Consider the following 13932-nt stretch of genomic DNA (forward strand, 5'->3'; position numbering starts at 1 on the left):
GAGGAAAATGTACAGGATAAAGATCACGTTTAGATCGAGTTAAAACATCTGCAGTCGCATTAAGTTTAGTCAATGGACCAGGCAAGTTAGAATGAGCACGGATATACAGACCTGCAACAGGATCATCATGGGAACGAATAAGCTGTTGAAGCAAACGAAAAGAGGATGATAATTCAGGGTCATTAGTATGTCCTATGCTCGCAGTCTCCAGAAGAAATCACAAGCTAATAAGATATTTACTATCAGAAAACAAATTAAAAGATATAGAAGGCAAATGTTTAAAAGACATAATGACAGCATACAGTTCAACACGTTGAGCTGAAGTCAAGGAAGTTTCTTTAACGAGGTTTGTTCCGTCGTCAATGATTACAGTAGCCACTCCTGAAGAAGAACCGTCCGTAAAAACCAAAGGTACATGAGGGACAGGCTGTTGCCTAATTATAGAAGGAAAGATATGAGTTAAGTTTGCTGAATTGGATCAATTTATCAGCAGGGTAATGGCATTCCAAGGTACCTGAAAATCCTGCAAGAGCAAGACCCCATTCATTACTATGTTGAAAAAGCCAATTTTGTTGACTAACTGAATCAGGGATAATAATTTGAGAAGGTTCTATACTTATAGGTTGTAAGCATCTAGTTCTACCTTGCATTATTAAATTACTAATAAGTTCATAATAAGGGTTAATAACTTTAGAGGGTGTAGATTTCATATGAATCTATTCAATAATTCCAACAGTTTGCCATAAGACGGCAGTAGGCACATGAGGAGTTGGACAAATTATTAAGAAAATTGGAAGGTGAGTATGAATTCTAGTTAATTGTGTAGAACTGATAGATCTATTGACTATTTGTAAAGCTTGAAATCCTTCTGGAGTCATAGAGCGTGAAGAAGAAGGATCTGAGACACCTTTAAGAATATCAAACAAAGGCTGTAATTGAGCAGTAGTAAGTTTTAAGGCAGGCCTTAGCCAATTAATATCTCCAAGTAATTTTTGAAAAGCATTTAATGTTTTTAAATTATCAACTCGAATTTGCAGTTTTTGAGGCCTAATAGTAGTGTTATCAATATATTTTCCCAAATATAAAAATGGAGATTGTCTTTGAAGTTTTCTTGAGGCAATGACCAAGCCAAATGATTGTAAGGACTGTTGTAAAAATTGAAAAGCAGTCTCTAATAAAGAAATATTATCAGTGGCTAAAAGTATATCATCCATATAATGTATGCGATATAACGATGGAAACCTTTTTCTCACAGGAGTCAAGGCCTGAGCCACATATTTTTGGCATAATGTAGGACTATTTGCCATGCCCTGAGGCAATACTTTCCATTGAAATCTCCTCATGGCTTCCTTAAAAATTAAGGCAGGCAAGCTAAAAGCAAAATGTTTTCTATCTTCAGGAAACAAAGGAATAGTGAAAAAACAATCTTTTAAATCTATAACTAAAAGATGATAATTGTGTGGTATGGCTGTTGGAGAGGGTAGGCCTGGTTGAAGAGCTCCCATTATTAGCATAGTTTTATTAACAGCTCTTAGATCCTGTAATAACCTATATTTTCCAGATTTTTTCTTGATAATAAAAATAGGAGTATTCTAAGGACTACTGGAAATTTCTAAATGCCCTAATTGTTCCAGTACTAATTGTTCTGCAGCTTCTCATTTCTCGTTTGTGAGGGGCCATCGGTCCACCCATACAGGGTCATCAGTCAGCCAAGTAATTGGATCAGCAGTGAGTGGAGAATCCAAGGCCCCTAAGAAAAACCCAAACCTTGTCTATCATTTTTTATTTTCACATCAATAGGACAGACAGTTCCTTGTTGATTTGTTCCCAGCCCTTTTGTGGGAAGAAATCCTTGATCCAACATCATATTAGAGACTTGAGAGTTTGGACTATAAAGTAATACTCCCATTTCTTCTAATATATCTCGGCCCCAGAGGTTTAAAGGCAGCCCAGGCAAAACATAAGGCTGGAAATATCCTGAATGGCCCTCACTATCTTGCCATAAAAAAAACTGACTACTTTGCATAGGAGAAGAACTTTGTCCTATTCCGTGAAGTTCTGTAATAGTAGGACTAATGGGCCAACGTTTAGGCCAGTGTACCTGCGTCATAACAGAGACATCAGCTCCAGTGTCTAACAAACCTGAAAAAACCTTTCCATTAATGGTTCATTTCATTTCTGGACGTTCTTTCCCTATCTTCTGAATCCAGTAGGCAGCATTAGACGATCCAAAAGCCTTTGTTTCTCTCTTTTGATGTTGTAAAATTTGTCCATGAGGTACAAAGGGCAAAAGTAGCAATTGTGCCATTTTATCACCAGGAGAAATAGTTATTATATTTTTAATAGTTTGTGCCATGACTTTTATTTCTCCTTCGTAGTCAGAATCTATGACTCCTGGCATAACAGTTAAACCTTTCATGGTGACACTACTTCTTCCCAATAATAGTCCCATCAAACCCTTGGGTAAAGGTCCACAGATGCCCGTAGAGAGGGCCTGAGGACCCATTTCAGGAGTTAATACATATCGGGCGGAGGTACTGAGCTCCAGTCCTGCGCTTCCTGGTGTTGCTCTGGAGAGCGAGGATATTGTATGTTTTTGTTTTTGGTTAATGTCTGATTGATAATTTGAGGAGGATACACAGACATTGCGCTTATTATTTGTTGGGGCCGGGGAAGGCCCTGGGAAGAGTTTCCCGACAGTGGTGGCCCATCCTTGTGGGCCACTGAGCAACAATCTTGTGACCAATGTTTTCCCCTATTGCATTTAGGGCATAAACCAGGGATTTTCTGACCATCTGGAGGTTTTTGAGTAGGGAAGGAAGGACTAGGGTTAGAATTAAAAGATCTACATTCTCTAGCAAAAGGACCTGCCTTTCCGCATTTAAAACAAGTCTTTGTTTTCTTTTGATTGTTTTTAAACCCCACTTTAGTTAATGCTGCAGCCACAGCAGCACCCTGTATATAAGTAGGCCCAATGTCTGCACAAAGGTGAATATAATCCTCCAATGTTCCCCGTTTTCTCCAAGGTCGAATCGCAGCCTGACACTCATTATTAGCATTTTCAAAAGCAAGTTGCTTAACTACAATTGTACCAGTGAGTCCGTCCACAATGAGTCTCCCCACCGCCTGTGACACCCTATCTACAAAATCAGCATATGGTTCATCAGGTCCCTGTCTAAGTTTTGAAAGATCTTCAGTTTTGTGTGTAGAAGGACATTTCCTCCAGGCTTGTAATGCCAAATGATTTATTTGAGGATAAGCAACAAAAGGATAAGTTAATTGATCTTGTAAAGAAAGATATTGTCCTTCCCCAATCAGCATATGATAATCAACTGGAATATTATGGGCAGCATTCTTTTCTGCTTGTTCAGCAGCCCGTTCATAAAAATCAAACTTCCATATTAGATAATCTCCACCATTTAAACAAGCTCGTGCAATAGACTTCCAATCAGCGGGGGGAAGAGCTTCTCCTGTCAACCATAGCAGTAGTAAAAGGAGCAGTGGGCCCATATTGAGCACAGGCAGATTTTCAATCTTTCAAAACTTTCAAAGGGAGAGACTGATGCTCCCTAGTAGCTTGTTGAGGATTATTAGGATCAGGTCTTTCTATGACGGGACAACAGAAAATAGGATCTTCTCCTCGTTTTATTGCTCCTTGTACAGCGCGCTGCAAGGGACTGAGCATTTTTACAGATGTAGATTTTTGAGGAAGACAGTCCTTATTAACCTGCAGCTTTTTCACTGACTTATCTATCACAGCCATTAGAAAATCATCCTCAGGATATTTCTCTCTTTTATGTTTACAAGCCTCATCTGTTAAGTCAAAATGTTCCTCTTCATCTAAAATATTTAAATTAATTAGCTCTTTCGGTTTAGGAAGTGGCGACACAGTAGTTGATAATACAGTCTCTCCTTCTGTCAGAGGCTTATGTTTTTCTGACTTTACATTCAAATCAACACTATCATGAGAAGAATCTAAACATATTTTTATCAGATTCCACAAACTGTATGTAACAACAGGAGTATGAGTAGGCCCTCGAGACTCGTAATAATTTTTTAAATCTTCTCCAACTTTCTGCCAGATTTCTATGTCAACAGAGCCGCCATCAGGAAACCAGGGAGATACACCATGGATATGCTGTAAAAATTCAGTCAACAATAAAGTTCAGAAACTTTATTACCCCGAGCTCTAAGCATCAAAAGTAAAACCTGAGCAAATAATTCATACATCTTTGAGCCCTTTTGCCCCATCTTATTTTACTTCTGACTATTGCCTTATGCCTCTATTCGTTTCACTTTTACTGGTGGCCACACATATTTTGCATAAGGGTTCTCTTACCTGCACTTTCTTTTTCTTTTAATTGCCTTCACGCTTCAGGTCCCTGTTCGAGTGCCACTTGCCGCGGACCAGCCGGAGAAAGAGGATCTCACCGCCCAGGGTCAGAAGGGAAGGGGTAAGGAACTGAAGTAGCACCGACGGATGGGGTCAGAAGGACCAAGACAACTGATGGTTGCAAGGCAAATTTTATTATGCTACAGTTGCAGATTATATAGACTAGAAATCGGAAGGTTGCCAGATGGTGGTTTACATTATCTACAGACTGTCTCGGCTCAAGGTTAACTTCCCTGGGAGGAAACCCATAAACCCAGAAGCATCAAAAATAACCTGCATGTGCAGGGGGGAGACAGCTTTGCTTGTCTCATTTTACATTCTTTCTGATCTCTGGGCTCTGGTGATTTATCTCCCATGGAATGGAACAAGGAGGGGAACAAGTAGGGACAGTCCCTTCGAGCAGCGGCGGCATGCCTGGCATGTCCTTACCTGCCCTCAAGGCTGACTGCTTCCCACACGTATGTTGCCTTGTTTAAGCCTCAAGCCCTCGATCCTTTGTTGAAATACAATAATTTCATTCCTATGGTTTTCAATACCAAAAACTCAACCTCCAGGAGGGCTAAAGTCTAATTTGTACTCCAAACCAAGTAGCAGTGCAGTTCGCTACTACTGAGACTGAATCCATAAAGACTTCAAGACCACGTCCAGAAGACAAGTTATTATATATAATACCCTAGAAGGTCTGAAACATAATTATCATATACATAGCTGGTCCTTCAGAGCTTTTTACCTATAACATGTTTTTTGATGAAAGTTATTTAATGTACTGGAGATAACTGTGACTTACTGATCAAATATTTGAATACTTATACTTACCTGGGATTTCATTTCTGCTGAAAGAAAAAGGTAGAACAGGACTCACTAAAACAAACAAACAAACATTAGAAATGAAAGTAAAAATCTCAACACACACTATGACTTTTGGAAGCAGCATAGAGGGGCAGTCAACGGTAAAACACTGGTGAAATAGGTCAAAACTCTAGGCCAAAAATCCATTATTATTATCATCAGTGACAGTACCACAACTGTGCCCTTCAGAATTAATAATCACTCCTAAGAATCTTCATTTGGCACCAGATGATGCGGTTAAGAGAAACACTCTGGGAGGTTTTGAATCAGACTTGGTTTTTTGTTAGCCAAGTTACAGGAGAATTTTTAAAGTGGGCGGAAGGGAAGAAGGAAACGGACCAGGAAAAGAATTTAAGCCATCATCTATAAACCAACAAAGCACTGATAGTTCCGAACATTATGTCAGACACTAAAATGACTGATATAGGCTCAAGTGGTTTACAAAACCTATAAAAAGACTATACCAGCAAAGTCCCCATTTATCTGTCGAGTTCAGAAACTAAAACAAGGAATATTTTAGCTTAAAAGCTTATCTCAAGAGAATCATACACACTTCACATGAATAAAAATACCTGAAACCAAACATTTTTAAAAGCTCCAATACCCAAAATATAAAGAAAAATATTAATTCAGAGGACTCAATCAATCCATGATAATCACAAAACGGCTGGGCAATCTCTATCTCCCTTCCACACTAACCATCCATCCCATGGAAGACCAAGGGAGATCAGACCTTCCAGACTTACCTTCCAGACCTTCCAGACACCTGGCTGCTGCAAAATTCTATGGAGACTCCTTGTGGAACAGCAGTTTCCCATCTCTTGTGTCTCTCCCTATCGTGATCATGATCATGCAGGAAGCAAGTCTGGCTGTGCTATTTCTTATCATTGTCTGTCACCCATCTGCAGCATGGTATTGTACAGATAAGGAAAAAGTAGTTCCCTTTCCCCCGGAAGGTTGAGGCTCAGGTACAGGGTAATTCTCTTGTGCACACAGTCATTATTTAGGCCGACTCAGTGACTTCAACAGGCTTAATCATGTGATCAGGTTTGTTGCCAGCTGCGTAATGCTCCCACATCTGTAGATAGAGCCGCTCTAGGTCCATTGTGTATTGTTTGGTGTTGAACAGAGGGCTAGATGTTCTCTGCTTCCAGACTTTGCCACGAATTTTCTTCAGGTATTCTAGATCAGTTCCCAGTTTCACAGCTATGTCTTCATATTCTTGTCTATTTTGAGCAATAAGCTCAAGACAGCCTAAACAAGTGAGCTGGGAAGCTGCAACTCGGGAAGCAAGAGTCTCTCCTGGCATAGTCACCACGGGTGTCCCTGACCAAAGGACATCCATCCCTGTGGTGTGTCCATTACAGAGTGGAGTGTCCAAGCAGACATCAGCCAGCTGGCCTCTCCGAACATGTTCCTCTTTAGGAGCAACAGGTGAAAAAATGATACGCTTCTGGGGAAGGCCCATATTTTGTGCATACTGTTGAATATTAGGTTCTCCTACTGCTGGAAAACGCAACAGCCACAGTACGCTATTGGGAACACGCTTCAGAATATTTGCCCACATCTGCAAAGTAGATGGGTCAATTTTATATAACTGATTGAAGTTACAGTACACAACGGCATCTTCCGGTAACCCGTACTGAGAACGTGTGGTTACAATAATGGTACGGGGAACCTCCTCTCCAGTGGCAGCCTTAATGTTGATCTGGGTAGTTGCCAGTCCATTGCTAAGACTGAATCCATTAATTGTTATCTGAATTTGTCCTCTGTTAATCATTTCAATAACTGCCTCTGCAATAGTATTCATAGGAATGACAGGCATATTAAGAGCCGTATTACTGCTGTCTGCGTTGTCTCCTCCATCAGGACATTTCATCTTGACAATCTGCACATCTGGGAGACTATCAAGAAATGCTTTGAGGTCGATGCCATTCAGCACAACCCGATTGTCATAAATGTGCCCATTGGACTTAAAATCGATGACTGCCTTCTTCTTCAGGTGAGGGAACATATTAGCATGATCACCAATAAAGAAAGTATGGGGCATATAAGCCAGTTTCTCAGAATACTGCTCAGCAACTTCAGCAGGTGAAGTTTCCTGATCAGTGATGATATAATCCATGAAAAGCACGCCACTGGTCCCAGGGTAGCCCAGCCACATTGCCTGAATAGGAGCTGGCCTGAGAGCAAAGAGTTCATTTCGAGCACCCCTGGTATAACCATTCATATTTACAAGGATGTGTATACCATCTTGATGGATGCGATCAGCTGCTTTCCCATTGCATGGAATCTGAGAAAGATCAATGAAATGATGGGCTTCTGCCATCACCTTCGCTCGGAAGTTTGTGCCATCATCTGGGCTCAGGGCATAACAGAATACCTCAAATTTATCAGGATTGTGCATGCCTGGAATAGACTGCATAAGATGAGAAGTAGGATGATTCCCAAAGTCAGAACTCACGTATCCTACACGCAGTCGACCATCACTGAGCTTCAAGTCTTTTGGATGTTCGTACGGTGGTTTATGAAGGGCACTGATCTCATCCAAGCAGAGGTTCCCATGGCTCTCAGCAATAGCCTTCCTGAAGCCATGAGAAAGAGGATAGAGCATACTATGATGAGGCTGCACAGAAGGCAACCTATTCTTCTCCAGCTGGTCAGCCACAATGCTGACCAACTTCTTCATTCGCTCATCATAGTCTGTCCAATCACAGACAATCTGCAGGCAATGAGCCAAATCACAATAAGCGTCAGGAAAATCAGGTTCAAGCTTCAGAGCAGTGCGATAAGAAGCAATTGCTTCTGGAATATTCCCTGAATACTTGTGGATGGAAGCCAGATTGCTGTGGGCATCCGCAAGTGCAGGGTTAATCTGAATGGCACGAGTATAACACTGCAAGGCTCCCTGAACATCCTGCATCTCCTTTAGAGTGTCTCCCATGTTACAGTAGGCATCAGCAAAGGTAGGACTGATTCGAACAGCCTCCTTATAATGCATCAGAGCTTCCTGCAGTTTTCCCTGCTGCTGCAATACACTTGCTAAATTTGAATGGGCAACAGCAAACTCTGGGAAGACTTCTAATGCTTTACAATACAAGCGAACTGCCTCTTCAAAGTTTCCCTGGTCTCCTTTGATATTGGCTAGGTTATTCAGAGAGTCTGCATGGGTGGGACACAGCCGCAGAGCTGTATTATAACACTCTTCTGCTTCGGCAACACTGCCCTTCTCTTCCAGAGCGTTGGCTAGGTTGCAGTAAGCATCAGGGAAATGTGGTTGCAATTCAATAGCTCGCCTGTAGGTGTCTACTGCCAGATCCATCAGGCCTTGCTCATAGTATACACAAGCCAGGTTGGCATGTACCACTGCATGATTTGGGCTCAAGCTTAGGGCACAAAGGTAAGCTGCCACAGCTCTGTCAAAAATCCGTGCCTCTTTCAAGACATTTCCTAAATTGATATAAGCATCCAGAAAATTGGGGTCAAGCGTGACAGCCTTTTCAAAGTGATGAATGGCAAGCCAAATCTCCCCTTGTGCATTGAAAACACAGCCAAGATTACTCCAAGCTACTGCAAAGTTCGGTTGCGTCTCCATTGCTTTCAAATAACATGCCTTGGCTCCTTCCAAGCGACCCAGGGCTTTGAGCAGGTTCCCCAGGTCACTGCGAACACAGTACAAATCAGGATTGCACTGAAGAGCAGAGACGTAAGCTTGTACTGCCCCTTCCATGTCGCCTGCTGCTACCAAAGCGGCTGCCAGGTTAATATAACCATCGATGAAATCTGGTTTGAGATGCAATGCACGCCGGTAATGCTCAATTGCCTCCTGCAACTGCCCTCTTTCCTTGTACACATTCCCCAAATTCGAATAGGCTTCTGCCAGAAGAGGGTTCTGTTTAATTGCCAGAGTACTAAAGTGGGCAGATCTGTCCAGCCTTCGACACTGGAAGTGTAGAGATGAAAGTAATAAAAGTACTCCAGTATTGTCTGGCTCTTGTCTCCACAGCTGCATGCAGTGTCTCTCAGCTGCCTCAAAATCTCCTGCCTGATACTCTCGATGTACCAACTCAGCTAACCCTTGGAAGGAAAGCATACGTTTTGTTGGTTCTGTGCTGTCGGCCACGTTGCCCACAGAAGACGCCATCTGGAGCTTCTGGAGAGAGTGAGAAAAGGGGGTAATTGAGTCCCGCTGCTGCCACTACTGGCAAGAATGTTTCTAGAGGTAGCAAATACGAGGGCAGCAGCCATACCACTGCTTTGGCAGGCTTAAGCGGTGGCAACAGTTACACGCACTGAAACTTAGGAACTCTGGTTGGCCATCTACCTCTCACGCTCTTGAAATCTTAATTCTTAACCCTGCCCTCTTCCACCATTTTTCTCCTAATCAGGGAATAAAAATTACCTATACACTTGCCTTAGAAGAAATCAAAAGTCAGTAGTCCAAACACTTTTTAAAATTTTGTTTTCTGTCCAGTTGGAAAGGAAATACATGATTGACTTTACTTCATCATTCATATAGTCAATGTGGAAAACATTAGGGCCGTGAATTTCAATACAGTAAGATCAGAAAATTTTAAATTGGCCTTCCCAAACCACTAATAAGTAACCAATGTTGTATATAATGCTAAAATCTTAGAGACTGAGTTTGATATTTTAAAAGTTCTGAAAGGATTAGCTAATTTCTCCTCATCATACTTCTCATGCCTCAAACCTGAGTATTACTTTTTTAAAATTAAATTTATCTTTATTTATTTATTTTTATTTTGGCTGCGTTGGGTCTTCAATGCTGCGTGCAGACTTTCTCTAGTTGTGGCGAGCGGGGGCTACTCTTTGTTGCGGTGCCTGGGCTTCTCATCACAGCAGCTTCTATTGTTGTTCCACAACTCTATGGGTTCCTTTTTAGGTCCTGTGAAGAACCCTAGAAATTAGTTCATGGAATTATAAGTTTTTGCAAAATTGTCAAAAGTGAGATATTTTAACTTCCATCAGGTAAGACCAGCGTCTCTTTCTTTGCCAATTTTCCTTCTATCGTATTCCGCTATGTTGGATCATATTGGAATGGCCACAGGCTTTTTTGAAATCTGGCTAAGGAGATTTTCTTTTTTCTGTGGTACGTGGGCCTCTCACTGTTGTGGCCTCTCCCATTGTGGAGCACAGGCTCTGGACGCACAGGCTCAGCGGCCATGGCTCACAGGCCTAGCCGCTCCGCGGCATGTGGGATCTTCCCGGACCGGGACACGAACCTGTGTCCCCTGCGTCGGCAGGTGGACTCTCAACCACTGCGCCACCAGGGAAGCCCTAAGGAGATGTTTTAAGTGAGGCTATTATGTGATTTTCAGACACCGCCATATGTAATTGACTATATACTATCCCATTACAGGAATAACTTCCAGTACTCATACTGACTACTCTACTGACTTAACCTAGCACAAGACATAGAAGCATAAGGACAAAAACCACCTTACAATATAGCCATGTCTTGCACTTCACAGCTCTCAAAGCATGTGCGTTTGAAGAAGAAAAAAAGAACTGAAAAGTACAAAACCAGAAGCTAATCTGTGGAAAATTATTTCAATCATCAGGCATGTGAAAGATAAGTCAAAGATTCAGTTCTCATCAATGCTTAGTCAAAACGGAAATTTTCTTCTGTCAAGAATATACTCCAGGGGCTTCCCTGATGGCGCAGTGGTTAAGAAGCCACCTGCCAATGCAGGGGACAAGGGTTCGAGTCCTGGTCCGGGAAGATCCCACATGTCACGGAGCAACTAAGCCGGTGTGCCACAACTACGGAACCTGTGCTCTAGAGCCCGTGAGCCACGACTATTGAGCCTGCGAGCCACAACTACTGAAGCCTCCGTGCCTAGCGCCCGTGCTCTGCAACAAGAGAAGCCACCGCAATGAGAAGCCTGTGCACCGCAACAAAGAGTAGCCCCCAGTCCCTGCAAGTAGAGAAAGCCTGCGCACAGCAACGAAGACCCAACACAGCCAAAAATAAATAAATAAATAAATAAATAAATAAATGAATGAATGAATGAATATACTCCATCAACAATGTGTGTAATGGAATGGTATGAATGAGTATTTTATCAGAATCCCTGTAATGCACAAACCTATAGCAGTACTGAAATCAGTAATGCATTTATAATAGTAAATACTTATGAGGAAGTAATCCATAGAGGTTTTCTCAAAGTTAACAACGAAAGTTAATGTGACATTATCAGTAATAAATTGTGAAGCTGAAATAAACTTTTCTAAACTATTAATAACTAGAAGCAAATTCTAATCAACCATGCTACAAGAAATCTATGTCTAAAAACTACAAAGTTTATTTCTTAAAATTTTATTTCGAAAATACATAAACTGTCGTATGAGGAGGCAGTTAAAGAATATATAGCTAAAAGAGTGGGGGAAAAGTTTTATAGAGACACATCTGGCAGTAGTTCATTTTTAAATGTCATTTTTCTAGGTTTTGTGACACCTATAGTATTGATATTTGAAAGCATTTAAAAAATTGTAATTTGAAGATTTGCTACTTCCAGGTAGAATAAAATATTTTGAAGCAAAACAACGTTTGCACTGAGAAAAACAAAAAAAGCCAAATAAAATAGCCAGCATTCAATCAAAAAGTTCTAGACAAACCAAGAGATAGAATCATATGGCTAAAATTCTAAGAAAGGAACAGATAATACAAAAATATTTATATAAGATATTGTGTGTCTTTATCAGGAAAAGTCTTTATCAAGAAAAGACTTTAAAATCATCAGAATTAATATTATATTTTATTTATTTGTATATTATATTTATATATAGATATTTATATATTTATATAAAGAACTTAAAAGATAAAGCCCTAGTTAAGGCAGTGACAATAGCAGTAGCAGTGGGAGTGAAAAGAAATGGTTATATTCAAGCATATTTTGTCAGGAAAAGTCCATGATCAAATGTCTGACTGCATACATGGGATGGATAGACGGAGTGGGAAAAATCAAAGTTAACTATAGAGGTTCTAGTGAAGATGGGGTTGCCGTCACACAACCCAAGGGGCTGCGATCATCCCCAAGGTCTAGGAGACTCAAAGGGAAGGTCATGGTCAGAGGCAAAGTTAATTGGTGGGAAAATAAGACTCCCAGTCTCTCCATCTCCTTATACCAGTTTTTTTTGTAACATCTTTATCGGAGTATAATTGCTTTACAATGGTGTGTTAGTTTCTGCTTTATAACAAAGTAAATCAGTTATACATATGTCCCCATATCTCCTTCCTCTTGCATCTCCCTCCCTCCCACCCTCCCTATCCCACCCCTCTAGGTGGTCACAAAGCACCGAGCGCATCCCCCTGTGCTATGCGGAAGCTTCCCACTAGCTATCTATTCCTTATACCAGTTTTGTTTTTCTGCTCATATACGTAGCAGCATTTCATTCAAGGGGAAAGTCATTGATCTGACTGGTCAAATTAAACAACATAGTTCAAGGCACATTTACAGTGGTTAGTTCCTCCACAATTTAGAAAGTCACATTCACAATTTCCCTCTTCCTACACCACGGAACACATTGGCCATTCCTCCAAAGTTTCCACTCCACAGAGTGGACAAGAGATGACGTTAGCCCAGAACTGAGAGCTTGGCATGAGATGGTGTCAGCCCCATGTAGAGCTCTGGCATAAGTTATAACCCAACCCAGCTCTACAGAGAGCTCTGCATGGAATCCTGGGAGTAAACTCAGCCATAATAATGGGATTCTGTTTTTCATTTGCTTTTCTTCCTTGCTTAACTTTCCCTGGCCACTCTGACAAACAAACTTTCAGGCATTCCTGGGCCACTCACTAACTTTATTCCATTTTATGTCATCCAGATTCCCAAGAAAATTACTAAATATAAGGAGGGAAATTTGGAACATGCTGAGTTTTAGATGCCTGAAATATACAGGTCATTGAATCCAGTTAAGTAGCAAATTATCTGGATCTCAAATATGCCAGTAGAATAGCAGACTAAGCTCAATTTAATGTACTCTTACTGGAGACACACGTAAATTCTGGGTCAATTTTGAAAAAGTTAAAAGGACATAGCTGAGATTAAAAGAAAGAAAGGAACACCTGCATGTTTCAGAAAGTAACAGAGAAATTAAATCCAGAGAAAGAAGAGCGGACTGATGTCTGTGGGTTCCATTCCTTAGTATAGGCCTTATGTAAATAGGGGCTGGAGCTAGAAATCTAACATTACCTTGAGGCCAGGAATTTATAGACTCAGGATGGAACGATATTGAGAAGTTGGTACAGATATCCTACAGAAATTTCATGAGGAACTGCTTAGTCCATTAAGAGGGCCAAGGGCGGTGGTGAGGAAGATTGATATCTCTTGAAAACCTTCAGGTACAGAAAACATCAACACCTCTGAAAAGTAGGCCTCTCCTTCCCAGCGTTGTGATGGCCAGGTTGTCACTAACCTGTAAGGCCCTGTATGAATCAGAAACTGCAAGGAGAGTAATTCAAAGAAAAACAGATGCAGGATGGGTGTGGCAATAAATCCTAGGACCCTATCAGAAACAAAATTAAAACCACTCTAAAGGGAAATTTTAACAAACCAGAGCAGATAGTATCCTAACCAGAATAGAATAATAATTCTGAGGAAGTTACTTTAGTTATTTAAGTAATATTCAACATCCAGAGCAAAATTCACTTAAGTACTGTACTGGTG

The 13932-nt window shown here is 41.0% G+C and overlaps 1 protein-coding gene across 1 annotated transcript; it reads right to left on the bottom strand.

The window, feature by feature from the left end:
• Positions 1-6245: 6245 nt before the first annotated feature.
• LOC309835640 (UDP-N-acetylglucosamine--peptide N-acetylglucosaminyltransferase 110 kDa subunit-like) lies at positions 6246-9386 on the bottom strand (the record flags this gene model as incomplete). The annotated part of the gene is made up of 1 exon (XM_082675248.1): positions 6246-9386. The coding sequence occupies one exon, from the start codon at positions 9384-9386 to the stop codon at positions 6246-6248; it is 3141 nt and encodes a 1046-aa protein (XP_082531374.1).
• Between the last annotated feature and the right edge of the window lie 4546 nt (positions 9387-13932).

This window comes from Grampus griseus (assembly GCF_964374135.1).
Source record: "Grampus griseus genome assembly, chromosome: 17".
In the NCBI taxonomy this organism is placed as follows: domain Eukaryota; kingdom Metazoa; phylum Chordata; class Mammalia; order Artiodactyla; family Delphinidae; genus Grampus; species Grampus griseus.